Here is a 19327-nt window from a genome sequence, read left to right as displayed (position 1 = left end):
AAAACTAATCTCTGTTGTGGGAAAACAGGGGAAACTCTGGTCCTATCAAACCTCATGTGAATTATTTCTACACTTATTAGTTATAAGAGGGTTTGTATAAAGATATAAACAATTATCTTTATTAACAATTGACAAATGTGTTCAATCCGTAATCAAGGGAAGACGTTTTTTATGCTCCCGGAGTGTAGGAATTCTGTCTTATTCCTCTTTGCTCCTTTCCCCCTGACTAACACAACGCCTTCCTTATACATAGTAGACACTTAATAGTTCCAAGTTAAATTAATAAATAAAAGGCATAATAATCAGGATTGTGGCATTGTTGTCAGCTGTTTTCAGGATGCTAAAGTAGTTACTCCAAGAGAATCGAGGGAGGAATAATCATATAAGACGTAGTCACAGAATCTTAGGTTTAGAGAATAAAAGGTCCTGAGGGGCCATCTTGTCAAATTCCCTCATTTTACAAATGAGGAAACTGAGGTCCAGGAAGTTAAGGGCCTCACCAGGGTCACCCGGGTAAAGTAAAACCCCTCATAACCTAGGCCCCTCCTTCTGCTTTTCCTGTCTTCTTATACCTTACTCTCTGCCATGCACTCATTGATCCAGTGACACTGGCCTTCTGGCTGTCCCACAAACAAGATACTCCATCTCTCCACCCCAGGCATTTTCTCTGGCTTTCTCCCATCCCCAGAATGCCCTCCCTCCTCATCTCTGCCTCCTGGCTTCCTCCAAGCCCAGCTAACATCCCGCCTTCTCCAGGAAGTTCCCAATCCCTCCTAATTCTAGTGCCTTCCTTCTGTTAATTATTCCCTGTTTATCCTGTATATAGCTGGTTGATGCCTATTAGTTGGTATGTTGTCTTCCCTGTTAGATTAGGAGCTCCATGAGCTCCGTGAGGGCCGGCACTATCTTTTGTCTTTGCCAAGCACAGGGCCTGGTACGCTGTAATAAATGTCTCGTGGTTGATTGATTGATGGATTGTTAAGTGGTAGAGTCATTTTTCTGCCTCCCTTGCTGGACTGTTTCTAAGGTGCTGCCTCTACCTCCCCACATTGGGAAGTGAAGGCTCTGGGCTGGTTTAGGGGAAGGGAATGAAAAGGAAAGAAAAGAGATTAGTGCAAGTGGAAGTAGGGTAATTAATGGAGAAGTAGAAGGAGGGTAATTAATAGGGAAGTAGGGAGTACAAGGAGGAGGAGAAAATCTTGGTGCTGGCAGAGTGATAAGTGTCCTTGAGGGACAAAAAAGGTAAAATTTAAGACATGATGGGACCTGAGAGTGGAGTAGAATAACCTGGTTGTGGTCAAGGAAAAATTATTGGGCTGCACTTAAGACTCACTGGGGAGACAAATAGAGCTCATCTGACGTTTTTAGGAAATGAGAAAGACAAAACCAGCATGTTGTAGTGAGGAGTGCCGGACTCAGGGGTCAGAGGACCTTAGTTTGGATACTGGTTCTATCATTGTTGGTGTGACCTTGGGCAAGTCACTTCTCTGTGGGTTTCCCCCCTTTTCCTCTGTGAATGATAGACACAAGATCACATCAGTAGGATCATAGATTAGAACATGAGCTCCTTAGGAGCAAGGACCGTCTCACTTTTCTGTTTGTAGCACCAGCACTTAGTGTATGTTGTTGTTGAGTCCTTTTTCATATCCAACTCCTCATGACCTTATTTGGGGTTTTCTTGGCAAAGATATTGGAGTGGTTTTCCGTTTTCTTTTCCAGCTCACTTTACAGATGAGGAAACTGAGACAAACAGGGTTAAGTGACTTGCCCAGGGTCACACAGCTAGTGTCTGGGGTTGGCTTTGAACTCAAGATGAGTCTTCCTGACTCCCGACCCAGCGCTCTATCCACCTGCCACCTAGCTGCCATTTAGCATACATTAATTGCTTAATAAATGCTTTATGCATTCATTCATTTAGAGCTGGAAGAGACCTTAGAGGTCACCCTGTTGAACCATCTCAGTTTACAGGTAAGGAAACTGAGGCAAATAGAGATTAAGTGACTTGCCCAGGGTCATACAGCTAGTATGTGTCTAAGGCAGGTTTCACACCCATGGCTTTTTGGCACTAAGTGCAGTGCTCCATTGACTGAAACCACATTGCCTCCATAATCTGCTACATTTGGAGCTTCTCTAGGTAGAATCTTAGTGTTGATCATGAAGCTCAAGACCTCTCCCAATGGATCATCCATGTCATGCTTGAACCCACCACCTTTGAAGCACTCAGTTCCATTTTGGGACAGTTGTAATCATTAGAAAGTGATTTCTTATACTGAGCTGACATTTCTGACTACAGCCTCTGCCCACTGAGCCTAGTTCTGCCCTTTGGAACTACATAGAATAAGTTTAATGTCTTTTTCAACTGTCATTTGTCAACCTTTCAAGTATTCTAAAGAATCACAAAATTTGAGAGTTGGATGGGACCTCAGTGATCATCTGGTCCAACCCCCAAATCCACAGCATTTCTGTCATCTACTAATTCATTAATCCAAAAAATGGAAAGTAGGTTAGTCTCACATGACCTGTGCTTGTTGAAATCAGGCTGGCTCTTTGTAATCGCTGCTTCCCTTTCTAGATATTCACTAGCCTTCTTTTTAATGAGTCATTCTAGAATTTTTCCATGGATCAGAGTAACTCATAGTTTATTATCTGTTCTCTCCCCCCCTCCCCTTTTTTAAAATTTAGGCTCCAATCCACATCTGCTAAGTTCTTTCAGGACTTAAGGATCTAGTTCATTTGGGCCAGGTGGCTTGAATTTATCCAGGGCATCTAGGTGCCGTCTTCCTATTTCCTTAATTATCTTGATTATCATTTCAGAGAGAGAGAGAGAGAGAGAGAGAGAGAGAGAGAGAGGGAGAGGGAGTGAGAGAGTGAGAGAGTGTATGGGATTCTTCCTGGTAGAGAAAACCTAAGCAAACTATGAATTGAGCCTTCTCTTCTGCTTTCTGTTGTCATTATCATTGTCCCGTCCACCCCAAGTAAAATCCCTGCTTCTTCTCCCCTCCCCATTTAGCTTAAACAGTCACTGTGTTTGTTTCCAGCTTTCCCTAACAGCCCCAGCTCATTCTTTGCTTTCCTTGCTCTGGTGGTAGGGGACTTTGCAATGCTCACATTCACCCTCAGCACCCTGACTTTGTTTTAATCTTCTGAACATTTCTTTTTTACAATCTAAGTTGCTTAATTAGTTTCCTGTGCATCCACATCGGTCTCTTCAGACAAATGCCTTTTTTTCCTTCTCCTTGGAATTGTTTCCCCTCATGTCTTTAGAATTTCATTCTTGAGCGTCTCCCATCCTTCCTGAAGCATTTTACTCCCTGAGCTCCTAACTATCTTTCCTCTGAACCTTTTGAAATCTGCTTTCCATATCTAGGCTGGGTGGAGGTGGCAAAGTCAACCTCTCCATGCAGATCTCCCCTAGGATGAAGGACAGAGGAAACCGTGCAGTGGCTTGCAGGCCCTAAGATGCCAACACTGTAGTTTGGCCGTGTTCTAATCTGGACGCTTTGCCTTGAACCCTGTGGTTCCAGCATTCATCGGTCAGTCTCATTGACTCTGTCTTTGTTTCTCTGCAGGTCAGTGTATCTAACATTCAGTGACATTGGAAATGTGGAAGGAATCCCTTCCCTTCGGTTTAGCTTACCACCTGAAATGTTTGCCAATAACTCTGATAACACCTGCTTCTGTATTCCGTCAGGAAACTGTTTGGGTTCAGGTGTCCTGAACGTCAGTGTATGTAAGAATGGTAAGTAAGCTTAAAGAGAGCTCTGGATCATGGGTGTCTGAAATGCAGAAGGTGTGGGAGATGGTTTTTGACCATGCTTCCTGGATCCTAAATCCCCACTCACCCATCCTACTGCCCTGTCCCTTAGAGGCTAAGATGGATTCAAACATACGCTGTTACCAAGTTTGCAGATCATCAGAGACATTCCTGCCTTTCTAACTTAGGGTCCTTTAGAGCAGTCAGACTCGACAGAAGTGGAATTATCCCAGCAGACCACTTGGAAAACCACAAATTGACATTATCTGTATTGTATTGTAGTTTTATTTATTTTGTTAAATTACATTTTCATCTGGTTGGGGCTGCACTCAGGAATTTTGTGGGCTGGCTGCTAGCTGTGAGTTTGACACCTGTGTTCTAGGACATTGCAAGACCTGGATTTGAATCTCACTCCAGACACTTGTTAGCTATGTGACCCTGGGCAGATACTTAAACTCCCTGAGCTTTGGTTTTCTCATCTTTAAAATAAGGCTAGCACCTATCCCACAAAGTTGTTGTGAGGATTGAATGAGATAATATATGTAAAGTCCTTTGTAAGTTTGAAAGTGATAGATATATATAAACTATGCTTTTCTTTTAAAAACTGTTGATATTTTTTGTTTTGTATTACTTTCATTTCTGAATCTATCCATTCCCCCTCCCCTATTCCACTATAACAAAGATTTTTTTAAAATGAAAAAATGGTAATTTGGCAAAACAGAGAGAGGGAGGGAAGGAAGGGAGGAGAAGTAGAAACAGACAGTGAAACAGAGTTAGGGACAGAAAGAGAGAGAGAGAGATGGAGACTGGGAAAGATGGAGAGAGAAAGACAGAGAGAATGTACACACCAAATAGAAATAATCAGAAATATTCTACTTAGCTTGACCATGATGGGGTTGGTGGTTTGTGGGTTGTTGTTTTTTTTTTATATTGAGCCAATATTTCCTACAATTTTGTCAGTTAGAAAGTCAGAAAACCTCATTTTACATATAAGGAAGACAAGAACCGGGGAAATGAAATGGTTTTCCAAAACCACTAAACAAATCCTGTGGGTAGAATTTGATGCTCTGATGATTCACCAGGTGTGAAATTCACTGTGACGCTGCTGCCTCTTGAACATTTTCTCTGGGTCAATGTTTCCAGAATTCACAAAACACTGAGGCTTGACCCCATCACCATGAAGGAGCGGTTAGCTCTGGAAACAGTGACCGGTCCCAGATGGAATGGCCATTTCTCAGGGATCCCCATTATGAAATGCTTGGGTTTCAAGGAATGTAGTAGTTTGGGAAACATACCGTATAGATGTCATTTCATGTTATCGTGCCTTAAATTTAATAGTCTTAGGAAATATGATCATTCCTTGCCCTTTTCCTACAAATCAAGATAGAAAATTGTCCTTTGCTCCATTACCCAAATAAAAACTCTTTTGGGGGATGATTTCAGGGTTAGGAATGTCTCTGGCTCAAGTGGCCTAAAGAAGTTAATAAGGGGTGTAGAAGTAGAGGATGCAATGGCCAAGATTCCTAGTTCCAACCTCTGCCATTGACTTGCTGGGTGACATTGAATAATCCTGGTTGTTTAGGCAAATGTGAACTAAGACATAATTCGAGCTTTGGTCATGAATTTCTATGTACCCCAGCAGTACTTGTAATAGACTATCAGTATATGTGTGCTAAATCAGAGTTCCTTAAACAAATTGGATTTCCACCAATTCAGTTCAGCCAACATCTATGAAATCTCTACTTTGTGCAAGGCCCTATGCTAGCTGGTAGGGGTACAAAACCAAAGCCATTTTCAGCCCCAAAGATTCTACCAGAAGTCACTGCATTCAACCCTTTCCCCTAGAAGCTGGGCGTGTGGTTGAAGGATTTTTATTCTTGGCTTCATCAATCATTCAATCAACAAGCTTTTCCTAAGCTTATTATGTCCTGGGTACTGAGCTTTGTGCTGGTACACAAAGTAAAAGTAAAAACTGCCCCTGCCCTTGAGGAGCTTACATTCTAATTGGGAAGACAGCTGAGACAAAGCAGATCATGCAAAGTATTTAAGTATCCAACAAAATTTCCCTCTGTTCTCCTGAAATACAGGTGTTCCCATCTTTCTGTCTTCTCCACACTTCTACCAAGCAGATGAGAAATTTATTTCAGCTGTAAAAGGCATGAATCCAAATAAGGAAGACCATGAAACGTTCTTGGATATCAACCCGGTGAGTACAGTCTCCTCAGGCTGCCAGAGGATTTCCTCTTCTTCACACCATTCCTGTGGGTCAGTTGCATTACACTGAGCTCTCTAAAAAATGACCTCAACTTTAATGGGAAAGGAAACCTAGCCTAGCACTTTTCAGTCCACATTACAAGACTTCCTCTTCCTCTTCCTCTTCCATAAATAAAGTTCTAAGGGCCCTGGCAAGGGGACGTTTCATAAACACCAGTGCTTCTCTCTTCCAAGTCAGGGGTCCTTAACCTTTTTTATGTTTACTTTGGCAGTCTGGTGAAGCCTCTGGATCCCTCCTCAGAACCATGTTTTTAAACGCATATGAAGGACATAAGATTACAAAGGAAAACCATTATATTGAAATATAGTTATCAAAATATTTTAAAAAACAAATTTGCTGACCCCAGGTTAAGAGCCTCTATAAGTGTTTGGAAATATACTAGAAGGGTGGCATGCTTACCTATTGCCATTGGAGTGAGTAGGGGACACAGGTTGGAAAAATTCTCATTCCAAGTTTGGAGGGAGAGAAGTGGGCATCTAGTAGCCATGATAATGGGTCCCACTAGTCCTTGGTGGGGGGGGGGGGGGGGGGGGGGGAGGAGGGAGGCGGGGGGAGGGGGGGCCGGGGGGGGGGGGGGGGGGGGGGGGGGGGCGGAGGTGCAGAGAGTCCAGTGGCAAGTGGCAGATGCAGAAGAGAATCATGATGACAGAGGACTATGGCTTGAGAACCAGGTAGAAGCGCTGGGTAGTAGACATAGGTAGTAGTAGCAGCTGAAGTAAGGGAAACTGAGCCAATGCCAGAGGGACCTTTTGGGAGTGGCAGGAGTGGAGGTGGGGGGAGAGGAAACATTTGCAGATACGATGGAAGAATGGATTTTCAATGGAGAGTGTATGATATGGAAAAAGCTGAAGCTTCGACCTGCTTGTTTTCAAACCTGGACAGATCCATCCTTCTCTAGGTAGCTCCCCCCTTTCAGGGGCTCACCATGTTGATGCCAGAGTGTGGACTCCTGGTTGGCTTTAGCCATTCTGCAGCTCAGAACTCTCAGCCTCCCTAGTATCAGGGATTATAGGTGTGGTCCACTTTGTTTAACCCTAAATTCCTTTAAAAAGCCAATCTACTTTTGGTACCTCTGTTTTCTTTCTTCTCACTCTTTGTGTCAGGCTTCATTCAATTGAAACTACTTTCTCCAAGGTTGCCAATTATCTCTTCATTGCTAAATATTTGCTAAACGCCTTCATTGCTAAAAAATTGCTAAACGCCTTGAGCGTTTGACATGGTTGACCACCTTCTCCTTCTGGATATAATAACTATGTTCAGTGGTCATGTTACTCAGATTGACACTGCATATTTCCATTGGACTGGAACCAATGACCAAATTTACATAATTATAGCTTTGAATAGTGTGAATGAATACATGCAACCACCTCTCAGGATTCATTATTCACACTCATCAAGGCCTGGATGAGCTCTCTCTGTCCCCTCATCTTCATATCTCTTTTCTCTTGGTTCCTCTCCTTTCTGTCTAACTCCGTCTCTAACTCTACCAGTCTCTTCTGCTGGATCTTTATTTATGTCATACTCATTCACTGTGGGTGTCCCCCAAGCCCCATTCCTATGGGTCTAATGATCATCTCTATACAGATGATTCCTAGTCTTTTTCTTGAACTCCAGGCCCTTATCATCAAATACTTCTTGGGTATTTTGAACTGGATGCCCCCTTAGGCATCTCAAACTCAACATGTCCAAAACAGAAGTTATCTTTCCCCCAAAACCTTACCCTCTTCCAAATTCCCTGTTTCTGTCAAGGACGCCATCTTCTAGTCACTTGCATTACAACATCAGTATCATCCTTGACTCCTCTCTCACTCATCACACATATTTAATCAGTTGCTAAATGTTATAATTTTTTTCTCTACATCTCTTACATACTTTCCCTTCTCTTTGCTCAAATAGCTACAACTTTAGTTCAGAACTTTATTGCCTCTTTCTTCCACTTTGCAATAACCTTCTAATTTATCTCCTCCCCTCAAGTCTCTCCCTTTTCCCATCCATCCTCTACTAAGCTGCCAAAGTGATCTTCCTAAAACATAGATCTGTTCATGTCAACTTCACCCTCACTCAGTAATTCCCAATGGCTCCCTACTACCTCTAGAATAAAATTTAATACTTCTCTTTGGCATTTAAAGCTCTTCAGAACCTACCCTTTGCCCATCTTTCCAGCTCTTTTAACACATAACTGCTCTCCATGCCGACTCCATGTGCCTTCGAACTATTCTTGGCATGTTCTCCCTCCTTATTACCGCTGGCTCTTAGAATCCTTGTCTTCTTTAAGACTCAACCCAAGGAACACCTCTTACGGGAGGCCTTTCCTACTTCCCACTGCTACTAGTGCCTTCTTCTCTATATTTATGTTTCACGTACAGATGTGTAGGTGCATATATATATACATATATGTATATGTGTGTAGGTACATATATACATATATATATATATATATACACATATACATACACATATATCTATGTGTTGTCTCCCCCATTAGAATCTGAGCTTCTTGAAGGTAGGGTCTATTTTTGCTTTTTCTTTGCACTCATCACAGTGTTTGGTAAATAATAATCACTTAATAAATATTTCATGATGGATTGACTAATTTCAATTTGAATTTTTAGTGTTTTGCCTAAAATGTTTTTCATCTTCAGTTTTGTTCATGTGTGTGGATTTGAGTCTTTCCCCCTTTTTTTGTAATAATAGCAAAGACTAATTAAATCCACTGGCAAATAGATGTTCATTAGTAACGGAGTGTGTGTGCGTGTGCGTGTGCCTGTGCGTGTGTATGTGCGTGTGCATGTCTGTGTGCGTGCGCACACATGCATGTGCGTGTGTGTGCTTATGCATGTCTGTGTGTGCGTGCATGCGTGTGTGTGTGTGCGTGTGTGTGTCTGTGTGTGTGTGCACGTGTGCGTGCATGCATGTGTGAACCTTTCCAGCATTTCTAGGAGCACACACTTCCCTTCCCTCTCAGCCCGCTATGAATCTGTTCTAGTTCCGTGGCCTCTCCTTACCAGCAGCTCCTTTGCTCGGGGTCCATGTGATTGAAGGACAGCATTTTGAGAGGAGGTTCTCTTGGCTCCAGAAGGGTCCCGGTCAGCTGAATCAGGAAGGGGAATTCCTGGCTTTTGTCCTGCTTCTGTGTCCGCCGGTTACTTGGCTTCAGACTTGGGTTCTCTTTGCGCGGGACAGCCGTGCTTTTGTTGAGGGTCAAAGCTCCATTTCTGCTTCCTTACACTTTCTGCATGACTCAGTGTTTTGCTAATCTTTATTATGCCATTATGGCTGAAAAAAAATAGTTTGAACCATCTTGTTACCTCCTCTCTGTAAGAAGCCAAGAAAATGAGCTCTGGGCTAGTTCTGACTCTGGATTTGGAAGCCATGCTCACAGGGTGACTCTGTTACCCTGGCATAATCTTGAGCGATGCACTTGCCCTCCGAGTGCTAGATTCCTCATTTATAAATGAGGGAGGGCGGCCAAAACCAATGCGAAGGTCACCTCTAGCTCTAGGCTCTGCGAGCCTATGTTTTAAGTGATCATTCGTAGTCTCTTTTCTTTTTATTAGAGTTCCTACTGTTGTGTTGTCCACTAAGCCTTGTAGAGAGGTCTCAGTATTGGTTGGAAATAGAATGAAATGAAATTCTAAGCAAGAAGTCACATTTATGCTTTTTAAAAATAGATTGTTACTGATATCTAGATGATGGAAAAGCAAAAGATTAAAAAAATCCATTTTACAAGTCACTTAGATTTCTCCCTGTATCCCTCCCCTTCCTCCCTTCCAGAAAGCCATCCCTCATAACAAAGAATTTTTCAAAAAAAAAAAGAAAAAAAAATTCAGTAAAATCTGTCAATATATAAAAGAAAATTGATGTTCTACACAATGTCCTATACCCATTGCTACCCTTTCCTGCCCTCAAAGAGAAGGATGAGGTATCTCTTATTTGGGGTCAGTATTGTTCTTTGTGATTTGGACTGTTTTGTGAATGTTGTTCTTATGGTGTGTCCTTTTAAATATTTATTTTAATATTTATTTTTAAATTTTAAAATATTCTTTCTTTTAATATTTTCCCCCTTTGCTCTACTTAATTTTCAGATGACTGGGATTATCCTAAGAGGATCCAAGAGGTTACAGGTCAACGTTCATGTCCGAAAGATAGAAGGATTTGAGTAAGTCTTGCCCTCACTTTTTTTTTTTTTTTGGAATAATAGCAAAGAATAATTTAAATCCATTGACAATGTGCATTAGTGACAGAGGCGGTGTCCCCTGCTGACTCATGCCCTGTGGGGCTTGGTATACAGTTGGCCTTTTCAGAGAGGCCATTAGAGTGTAGACTGCATGTCCCCTGCAATGTTTCTCATATCTATGGTTTTCCATCCTTATTACTACCACACTGGTTCGGGTCCTGATCACTTCCTACTTGGCAATCTCCCTAGCTCTTAACCATTCTCCCTGCCTTTATACTTTATATTTTTCCCTTTCCAGTCCATCCTACACACCACCCTTGGATAACTCTTTTTAGGGCATTGCCTTCATCATCACTGTCCTCTTCAAAAGAAGCTCTCCCTTGCATCCAGGAAAAATTTTTTCTTCTAGCCCGAAATTCTTTGCCTTCCACAGCCTGGCCCCTTGCTACCTGCCCTCTGAACCTTATCCACCTTTCAAACCTTCTCTCCCAAGCTCTGCGCTTGAGCCAAATAGTCTTTGAAACACATCTTGTCCTTAATCACCCGTATGCTATTTCTTTTCCCTGCAATGACTTTCTTCCCATTTCCTCCTGTCAAAAATCTGTTCTTTGTCTAAGGCTCAGCTCAAATCCCACCTTCTCCATGAAGCCTTTCCGACTTGAAAATCCTCTCTGGGTTTTCGGGACACCACTCTCTCCTGGTTTTCTTCCTTCCTATCTGACCTCTTCTTTTGTCTCTCCTTTGCTGGATTCTCCTCCAGATCACGACCTCTCACCATAGCTGTCCCCCAGGGCTCTGTCCTGGGTCCTCTTCTCTTCTCCCTCTATACTATTTCACTTGATGATCTCATCATCTCCCATAGATTTAATCACCTGCTCTGTGCTGTTGATTCTTACATCTACCCTTCCTGCCCCAATCTCTCTACTGACCTCTAACCTCACATCTCCAACTGCCTCTTAGACATCTTGAACTAGAGGTTTAGTCGATGTCTTAAACTTGCCTTTACAACATCGCTCGTACATGCCCCCTTCTCTCCTCTGACGCTGCCACCATTCTAGTGTAGACCCTCCCCACCTCACTCCTGGACTGCTGGGTCAGCCTGCCTCAAGTCTCTCCCTACTCCAGTGCATCCTCCATTCAGCCACTAAAGTGGTTTTCCTAAAGCCCAGGTCTGATCAAGTCACCCCCTACTCAGTAAACTCCAGGGGCTCCCTCTTGCCTCTAGGAGCAAATACAAAAGGCTCTGTTTGACATTCAAAGCCCTTTATAACCCACCCCCCTCCTACCTTTCTAATTTTCCAGGGCTTGGCTCAGTGTGCTGCACATAGTAGGTTCTTTAATAAGTTGACTAAGGGGTCACTCACCTTATCACTCACTTAAATCAGCTTCTAATAATTTTGGGCTGGTCCTCATCACTTCCTCCCTCATACCCCCTTTGCCCCCACACAAAATTCTGTCCTCCTAAGTGGATAGAGATGGCCTGGTAAGTGTAAAGAGAACTCGACTTGGAGATAGAAGACACAGGTTCGTGTACCACCTGTGTGACTTGCTCCCTCAATTCCTCATCTATAAAATAGGTATAGTAATACTTTGAGGCTTCTGAGAAAAAAAATATAATTTCCATAAAACAGAATAGAGAAATGTAAATTATTCATTTCTAAGTGATGAAGGTTTATCATGCTGAGAATATGCAAAGCAATGTACCCTTAAGCAAGAGTTCCAAAAATGTACTGAGGCGTGATTGCAGCATACTCGTAGGTGTATAGCCTTAAGCCCAAGTGAATGAAAGGAACATTCATTTTGGACATAAAAATTCTGGTATGTTCATTTAACAACAGGCAACGTTAGTTCATAGGCATCCCTCGTGAGTGTGCAAAATTGACACATGGAGAAGGCACTTAGTGTATTTTTGTTGAAGAATGGATGGATTTAACTGATGAATCTAGAGTTATAATTCGAATTTAATTGCTGATCTACATCCATTTATAAGAGAACTGAGAATTCAGTAAGACAAAGGAAGGAACCCCTGTTTCCTCTTTAGTCTTACAACTGTTTTCATGTTACAAGTTTGTCACTTCAGTTTAATGTATCCTTATGGTGATGGGTTGGTGATTTTTTTTTTTTGGCGAGGCACTTGGGGTTAAGTGACTTGCCCAGGGTCACACGGCTAGTAAGTGTTATAAATGTCAAGTGTCTGAGGCCAGATTTGAACTCAGGTCCTCCTGACTCCAGGGCCGGTGCTCTATCCACTGCGCCACCGAGCTGCCCCTGGTGATGTGTTTTTATGGTGTATAGAAATACTGCAAAATGTTACTATCTTTTCTTTTTTTTGTAGCGAAACTGGAGACATCAAGAGCTTGGTCTTCCCAGTCATGTATCTAAATGAGGTGAGTCTCAGGAGAACATCATGGGCTTGGTTAATGAGAAGACTGGGATTCTTCAATTGGAAAAACGGTTTGCAATGATGTCCAAGTTTTAAAAAATATATTTGTAATTTAAAGAGAGTTGAAGGAAGAGGTTGATAGTTCAAAAAACAAGCTCACAACCAACCCAACAAAAACCTACACTTGTTTGTCCTCATACGGACAATTTCTGGTGATGTGTGTCACATGAGTCTACTTCCTAAGGAGGTTCCTGAGACTCAGAATGTGGGGCAGATTGTAATCAAGAATTGGGAGAGATAGCAGACAGAAATACGTTTCTCTTTTACGGTCATACCTGTGAAGGAAAGAGTTCTGGAAGAAGTTCCCAGTGTAAAAGAATGTAAGAATGAAACAAAAGCCTGATCAGCAGTTACTAAAATGAGATATTGTATGTATATGCATATATAAATATTAATACACATATATACACACATACATACATTTATATGTACATAGAGTTATCCCTTCCACATTGCAGCGTTCTCCATTGTAGTTTCGATATATCTTGGGTTGGCATGAGAAATTAAATCGGAATTTTGTGGAAGGCACAGACAACCCATGAAGGCCAGCAGACGACACAGATAAAGTTTAGAAACTCAGAAATGCATAAAATATATGTAGAGTATTATATAATATCAACATACTTTATCTTTTAATCCCACAATAATTCAGACTTCTTCTCTGGTACAAAAGGGAAGGCCAAAAATTTTATGCTGATTTTCCGTATCACAGGGGCACCATGACCTAACGCCTGTGATGAGGAAGGGATAACTGTACACATACATCAATTATATATAGAACTGACTTACATGTCTGTATGTACACACATATGTGTATGTATTTATTCCAGTTTGTGTGTCACCAAAGATTCTAAGATCTCAGCTCTAGGGCTGAAAGGTAGACCCCTCTAGTCCAAACCCTTCATTTTACAAATGAGGAAAATGAGGGAAGTTTGCTTGATTAATGTCACACAAGTAATAAATGTTAGCGGTAGGATTTGAACCCACGGCCTCTGACTCAGTATTATTTCCATTGTACTAAAAAAAACCAAACAGACCTCTTCTTTCCTTCGCAGCTCATTGTTATGAGAAATATTGTTATGCTCCTTAGTTCCTCTATCAGGAAGCTAATAGAGAGGTACTCATTCAAATTTAGAGGGAAGATAGGATTAAATTAATGACTCAGATGAAGTTTGGGGATTACTTATGGGCTTCAGTTACCACTATTTTGAGTAACTTTCGAGGATAGTCACAATTTCAAATAAAGGAATGTTTTAACAAGAAATGTCCCTTGTTGGGTCCTTACGGGCACTCAGAAAATCTGGTCCCCTTATACTGTCCTGGTTTCCCACTAGCCGTATTATCAAGGCAGGTATTTCAGCTGCATCATAGGGAACCTAGATCATACCTTAGACGAAGAGTGGGAATCATTCATTCATTGTATCCCCAAATATTCCCATGTGAGAGATGATTCATTTGCACTTCTGTTCTGTCTCAAACAGTATTAATTAATTTCATATGATTCCATAGGGGTAGTGATTATAAGTTCTGTATATTAGGTCCCAGAGCTATGAACTGCAGATTGTAAATTCACTTGCTTAATCATGGGAGGCTCACTAGAGGCCCTTCACCCTTGTTTTTCCTTGTTATGGTGACCAAGCCTAGCATAGCGGAGGTGACTCAATTACATGGAAAGTCTCTCGACTTATTTTTGTAGCCCCAGACCACTCTCTCTTGTCCAACATGATCAGGTGACCATCTTATGACAACTTAGCGGAGATGCCTCGTGCTTCACCTGAGATCCTGCTGTTGACGTACCATTTCTAGCTGACACATCATTTCTGGCCCATGAAGCAAGATCTGAACCAGTGGTATTCTGTACTCTGTGTAGCCCTTCTAGAGTGTTCAAGTATCAAATCTGGCATCAAGCCTTATGAAAACAAGTCTCTGGAAGAAGGGGGCATGTCAGATGATGAGGAAGACTGGAGGTCCACTTCATTAGGGGGACCGTGGACCCTTTAAATAAAGGGCTCAGAGCCAATGGCTCAGAGCTCTGCCTCGGTGGTTTTTCCTGCAGATTGGGCAATTATAATTCCCACAACTGCAAAGATGTGTTTCTCTCATGTGGAATGTTTCCCTATTCACATTCATTCATTCCAGATGACTTGATGTGCAAATCAGATTGTTCTAAAGAAAAATCACAATCTGAATGTATTTGAGACACCGGTTCCTTAAAAGAAATATTGACAGAATCCTTTGCAAATCCACATTTGGTTTTATATTTTTTCCTTTCTGTTGGCCCCCTCAATTCTGAGGAAGAAAGACAAGTTTTTTTCCCCTCAATTATGTTCTCATGGGTAGGCCCTTCCTGCAAGAGTAGCAGTCATAAATTCAGTGGCTAAAGCCTCAAGGTGTAGGGGTAATGAATGAGGAGGCCCTGCCCTCAAGAAGCTTTCTTCTGTTGAGGGAGCTATCATGTACATATAAAAGTGTATACTTTAAGATGTTTATAGCAGGAAAAGGGAGACCCCTAGTGTGACCTGAACCAGATTAAAATATAGTTGGGAAATATTTAACAAAATAAGTAAAAATACAATAGAACATAGGTAATGTTGATACGTGGTTTTCTCAGTCAGTATGTGTCCCACAAGGATACATTTACATGATTTAGTGGCCCCCATTTCTATCTGAGTTTGTCCCTACTGGCTTAAAAAAATGACACATTGTACTTTGTGAAGCAGCCTGGAGGAAAGGGTCTATCAGTTATCAAGGGAAGAATGAATGTCCAACCTTGAGCTATCTCCCTGAGTGAGAGTTACTCTGACCAATGGGAATGTCTTTCCTTGTCATTCCAGAGTGTTCTTATCGATCAAGATTCTGCAACAAAACTCAAGTCCGTAATAAATACCACTATGGTCATCACCAATATCCCCTATATCATCATGGCTCTGGGAGTATTCTTGGGTTTGATCTTTACCTGGATGGCATGCAAAGGACAAGGGTCAACAGAAGAGGTGAGTGAGTGGTCGCCATGGTCTTTTGATCATTCTGTTGGATATCACAGTTGAGGGATTAACTGTCCTCTAGTTGTAAATGCATGAAGCTTAGACTCAGGGTCCTGATATTGAACAGGAAAATTCTTTGTTTACATCATTGCTAGCATAAGTTGGGAATAAGGAAACCACCAGTAGGCTTATCCCCCAAAGAGATCAAAGGCAGAGGGAAAGGACTCGTATATACAAAATTTTTTGTGATGGTACTTTTGTGGTAGCTAAGAACTGGAAACTAAGGGACTGCTCATCAATTGTGGAAAGAGCAAAAGAATGGTGATTTATGAATGGGATGGAGTATTTTTGTGCCGTAAAAAAAATAACAGATATCACAGAGAAACCAGCGAAGATTTGTATGAACGAATGCAGACCAAAATGAATCGAACCAGAAGGACGATTTACATGATAACTACAGTAACAATGCGAAGGAAAATTCCTCTGAAAAACTTCACAGCTGATCAAATAGCCACTAATCATGACTTCACATGATGATTAATGAGGAAAAGTAGCTCCCACCTCGGAGCAGAGAAAGTGGATGGTGAATGCAATCTTGGCCAAGGCCTCGACATGCGTTTTGCTTGATAGTGACAGGTATATTCCCCCCACCTAAAAGCAGCAATAAAATTTTTAGTGTATAGAAGGAAACTAGTACTATGGTGCCACCTAGTGGCCCATAAAGGACAGGCACAAGCGGGTCTTAGCAAACTGGAGGGGTCTTATTAAAATATTAACATGGCGATGAACTGTGTCCAGAAATGTGCCGGTAAATGTTTAACAGCAAGCCCTGGTGGCAAGGAATGGTGGAGGGATGGGGAGGAAGGAGGGAGATGGAGGCATGGGGATGGATGCAGACAACACACTCTAAGTCTCATCTGCATCATTTACGCTTTCTCCGTCACTTTCTTAAGTCTAGACACTCAAGCCCTGATTTGGAGTGCTTGCTAAATTTTGGAGGTATAAACATTCACACTGAAAATTCAGCAGTGGAGCTCACCAGCCAGTTTGAGCTGGCTCCAGCACGCTCCTGAGGAATAGCCTAGCTACGTCTGGACAGGCCGGTCACCAGGGTGGCCACTATGTAATGAATTCTTTTAGCCAAAGGAATTCTTGAACAGTCTACTGAGAGATGGAGAGGCTTGCAATCTGTTGGTAGAGGAATGCCCACAAGCATGATACTGCATTTATGAACTATTGAAGCAAATGCCCTGTGTGTTAGGTGCAGGTTTTTGATTGTCATTTCAGATTTTTTGGTAGTAGCCCTACAGCAGCTAGGTGGTGCCATAGTGCATAGCGCACCAGGCCTGGAGTCAGAAAGACTCGTCTTCCTGAGTTCAAATCTGGCCTCAGACACTTCCTAGCTGTGTGACCTTGGGCAAGTCACTTACCCCCGTTTGCCACAGTTTCCTCATCTGTAAAATGGGCTGGAGAAGGAAATGGTAAACCACTCCAAGAAAACCCCAAATGGGGTCACAAAGAGTCAGAAATGAAAGAACAACAAAGCAGTCCCCAGAAAGCTTTCCTGCCAGGTTGAGTCATTTTTCTTTTCCATCTCAGCCCAATAGTGTAAGGTAGTAACCTTATAAACAAAGATTATTTTTGTAAGGCACATACAAAACCCTCGGCACCTTGTTGCTGTAATTTTTGGCTGTGCCCTATTTGCACAGGAATTCTGGGACTGGTTTTCTGAGCCAGGACTTTGTCATACACCCCGTTGGTCAGATCCTCCCAGCCTACTTTTTCAGTGCTTGGATAAAGGGCCTGACCCTCCTGAACCTGACTGCTCTTTCTTCCTTGTGTTGTATATTCCTCAGGGCACCTCAGATGAAAGGGCGCCGCTCATGAGGACCTGAGGTCTTCCCACCCACTCCAGCTTGGTGAATGAACTATGCAAGCGGGCGAAATTCCAACCACTGCTTCCTTGGGAAAGCATCTTTGTGTTTATCCACAAGTCAGTCAATGAGCGTTTATTAAGTGCTTACTGTGTGCCAGGCACTGTGCTAAGTGCAGGGGATTCAGACATGAGCAAAAAGCAAAGATGGCCCCATCCCTCAAGGAGCTTACCTTCTAATAATCAGCTAATTAATTCATTTTATGCACTATTGATATGGGGGAAAATACGTCATCTGTGTTCCAGCTGGCTGCTAAATTGGGTTTTAAAGAACTGACTGACAGTGGCTGGTGATTATACTTTCTGAAATCATCCAGCCCATTGCAGATTGCTTTGTATTCATGTTTGTCGTGGGCATTTAGAATAAATACTCTAAGTATTAATGATCTGGGGGTTTTTGGGATGCCAGAAGCTCTAGAACACGGGTGGGGAACCTGTGGCCTCAAGTTCCCCACCGAAGTTTGGATTCAGTCAAAGGGCTGCACTTGAGGACCTCCAGGGCCGCAGGTTCCCCACCCCGCCTCTAGAAGTTTCATATCGCCTGTTGTGGTTAAAATGTTTCTGCATTGTTCAATATTGAGACTAACCTTATTTTTTAAGATGCCGTGTGTCCATAAAAACCAGCTTTAGTAATCACTTCATCGTCTCATCTCAAAACCAATCGTTGTGTAGGACGTGTGTGCGCCCACGGGTGGGGCCTTTGCTCTAATCGTTGAAGACGTCTCCCTATACAAACTGTCATCGTGACCATTGACACCACATTTGAGAATGACTGAATCATGGCTGGTCACATGCCCTTAGACTTGGCTTTTAAAAGGGAGAGCAGAGACAGAGAGGAGAGGAGAGGCCCACCTCCAGACTGGAGTCTAGACTCAAGATTCCCCATAAAGAAAAGCCTGCATGCCTCTGAGGCTCTCCCAGGGAAGCCCATCGCCCCAGGAGACGAAGGAACCATGTGGCAGAGGAATAAGGATTTCCAAGACAAATAAGGTAACCCCCCAGACCAAGCTTTCTGGACACTGGAGGACGATGCTGAGTTCCTGGACTGAGCAGAAGAATTTGGAACCAAGAAAGAGCTGGAGACAGCTTCCAAGTGGAGAAGCGAATGTGGGGAACTTCCCTTTTTATTGGCATTGTTAGGTTATTTGAACTCTGCAGATCTAGGGGAAGGTGTTGAGAGGCAGTATAATCTAATGCACTACACTTAGAGTCCTCCCTCGGATACTTGGGAGCCTTATGACTCTGGGCAAGTCATCTGACCTCTCTGGGCCTCAGTTTGCTCATCTGTAAAATGAAAGGGTTGGCTTTGATAAACTCTAAGTCCCTTCTAATTCCAAATCTATGAGCCTATGATCAATTCTCTAGTAATTCTTAGTTCTTTCCCTTTGTTGGGGACCCTACCCCAGTTCTTTAGTCAGGAGGGCTATAGGGTGCCCAGGGTTATTGCTTGACTCTGAATACTTTTATGGGACCACGTGGAGAGCCTCAACCATAAGACGATGACATAAATCTGTGACACTGTATAGGTTCTCTGGGGGAAGAGACACTTAGCTAGGGGGAGAAAGGGTCAACTCCTTAATGACCCCATTCTCTTCCCTTTTCAGGGACTCTCAACCCTAGGGTAGTCCCCAAGGAGGTAGAGACCCTGAGAGGTGGAAGAAAAATTAGAAAGATCATTTTAACTATTCACGTACTAAGATGGGAGTCACTACTGTTTGGCATTTTTTGCTAGGTTAAATAAAGTCTCTCTTATATTCAGTA

At 42.5% G+C, this 19327-nt stretch overlaps 1 protein-coding gene across 1 annotated transcript in view; it reads left to right on the top strand.

Annotated features, from left to right (window-relative positions):
• SCARB2 (scavenger receptor class B member 2) overlaps positions 1-19327 on the top strand; it is a 67906-nt gene extending 48579 nt beyond the window's left edge. The window contains exons 7-12 of the mRNA XM_027854481.1: positions 3570-3739; positions 5842-5960; positions 10115-10188; positions 12542-12593; positions 15484-15642; positions 17490-19327. Of these exons, the coding sequence (XP_027710282.1) occupies positions 3570-3739; positions 5842-5960; positions 10115-10188; positions 12542-12593; positions 15484-15642; positions 17490-17528 (613 nt within the window). The 3' untranslated portion in view covers positions 17529-19327. The remainder of the gene's footprint in view (positions 1-3569; positions 3740-5841; positions 5961-10114; positions 10189-12541; positions 12594-15483; positions 15643-17489) is intronic.

This window comes from Vombatus ursinus, unplaced genomic scaffold, assembly GCF_900497805.2.
Source record: "Vombatus ursinus unplaced genomic scaffold, bare-nosed wombat genome assembly UNPS02010461.1, whole genome shotgun sequence".
Taxonomy (NCBI): Eukaryota; Metazoa; Chordata; class Mammalia; order Diprotodontia; family Vombatidae; genus Vombatus; species Vombatus ursinus.
This window is presented reverse-complemented; position numbering and strand designations above follow the sequence as displayed.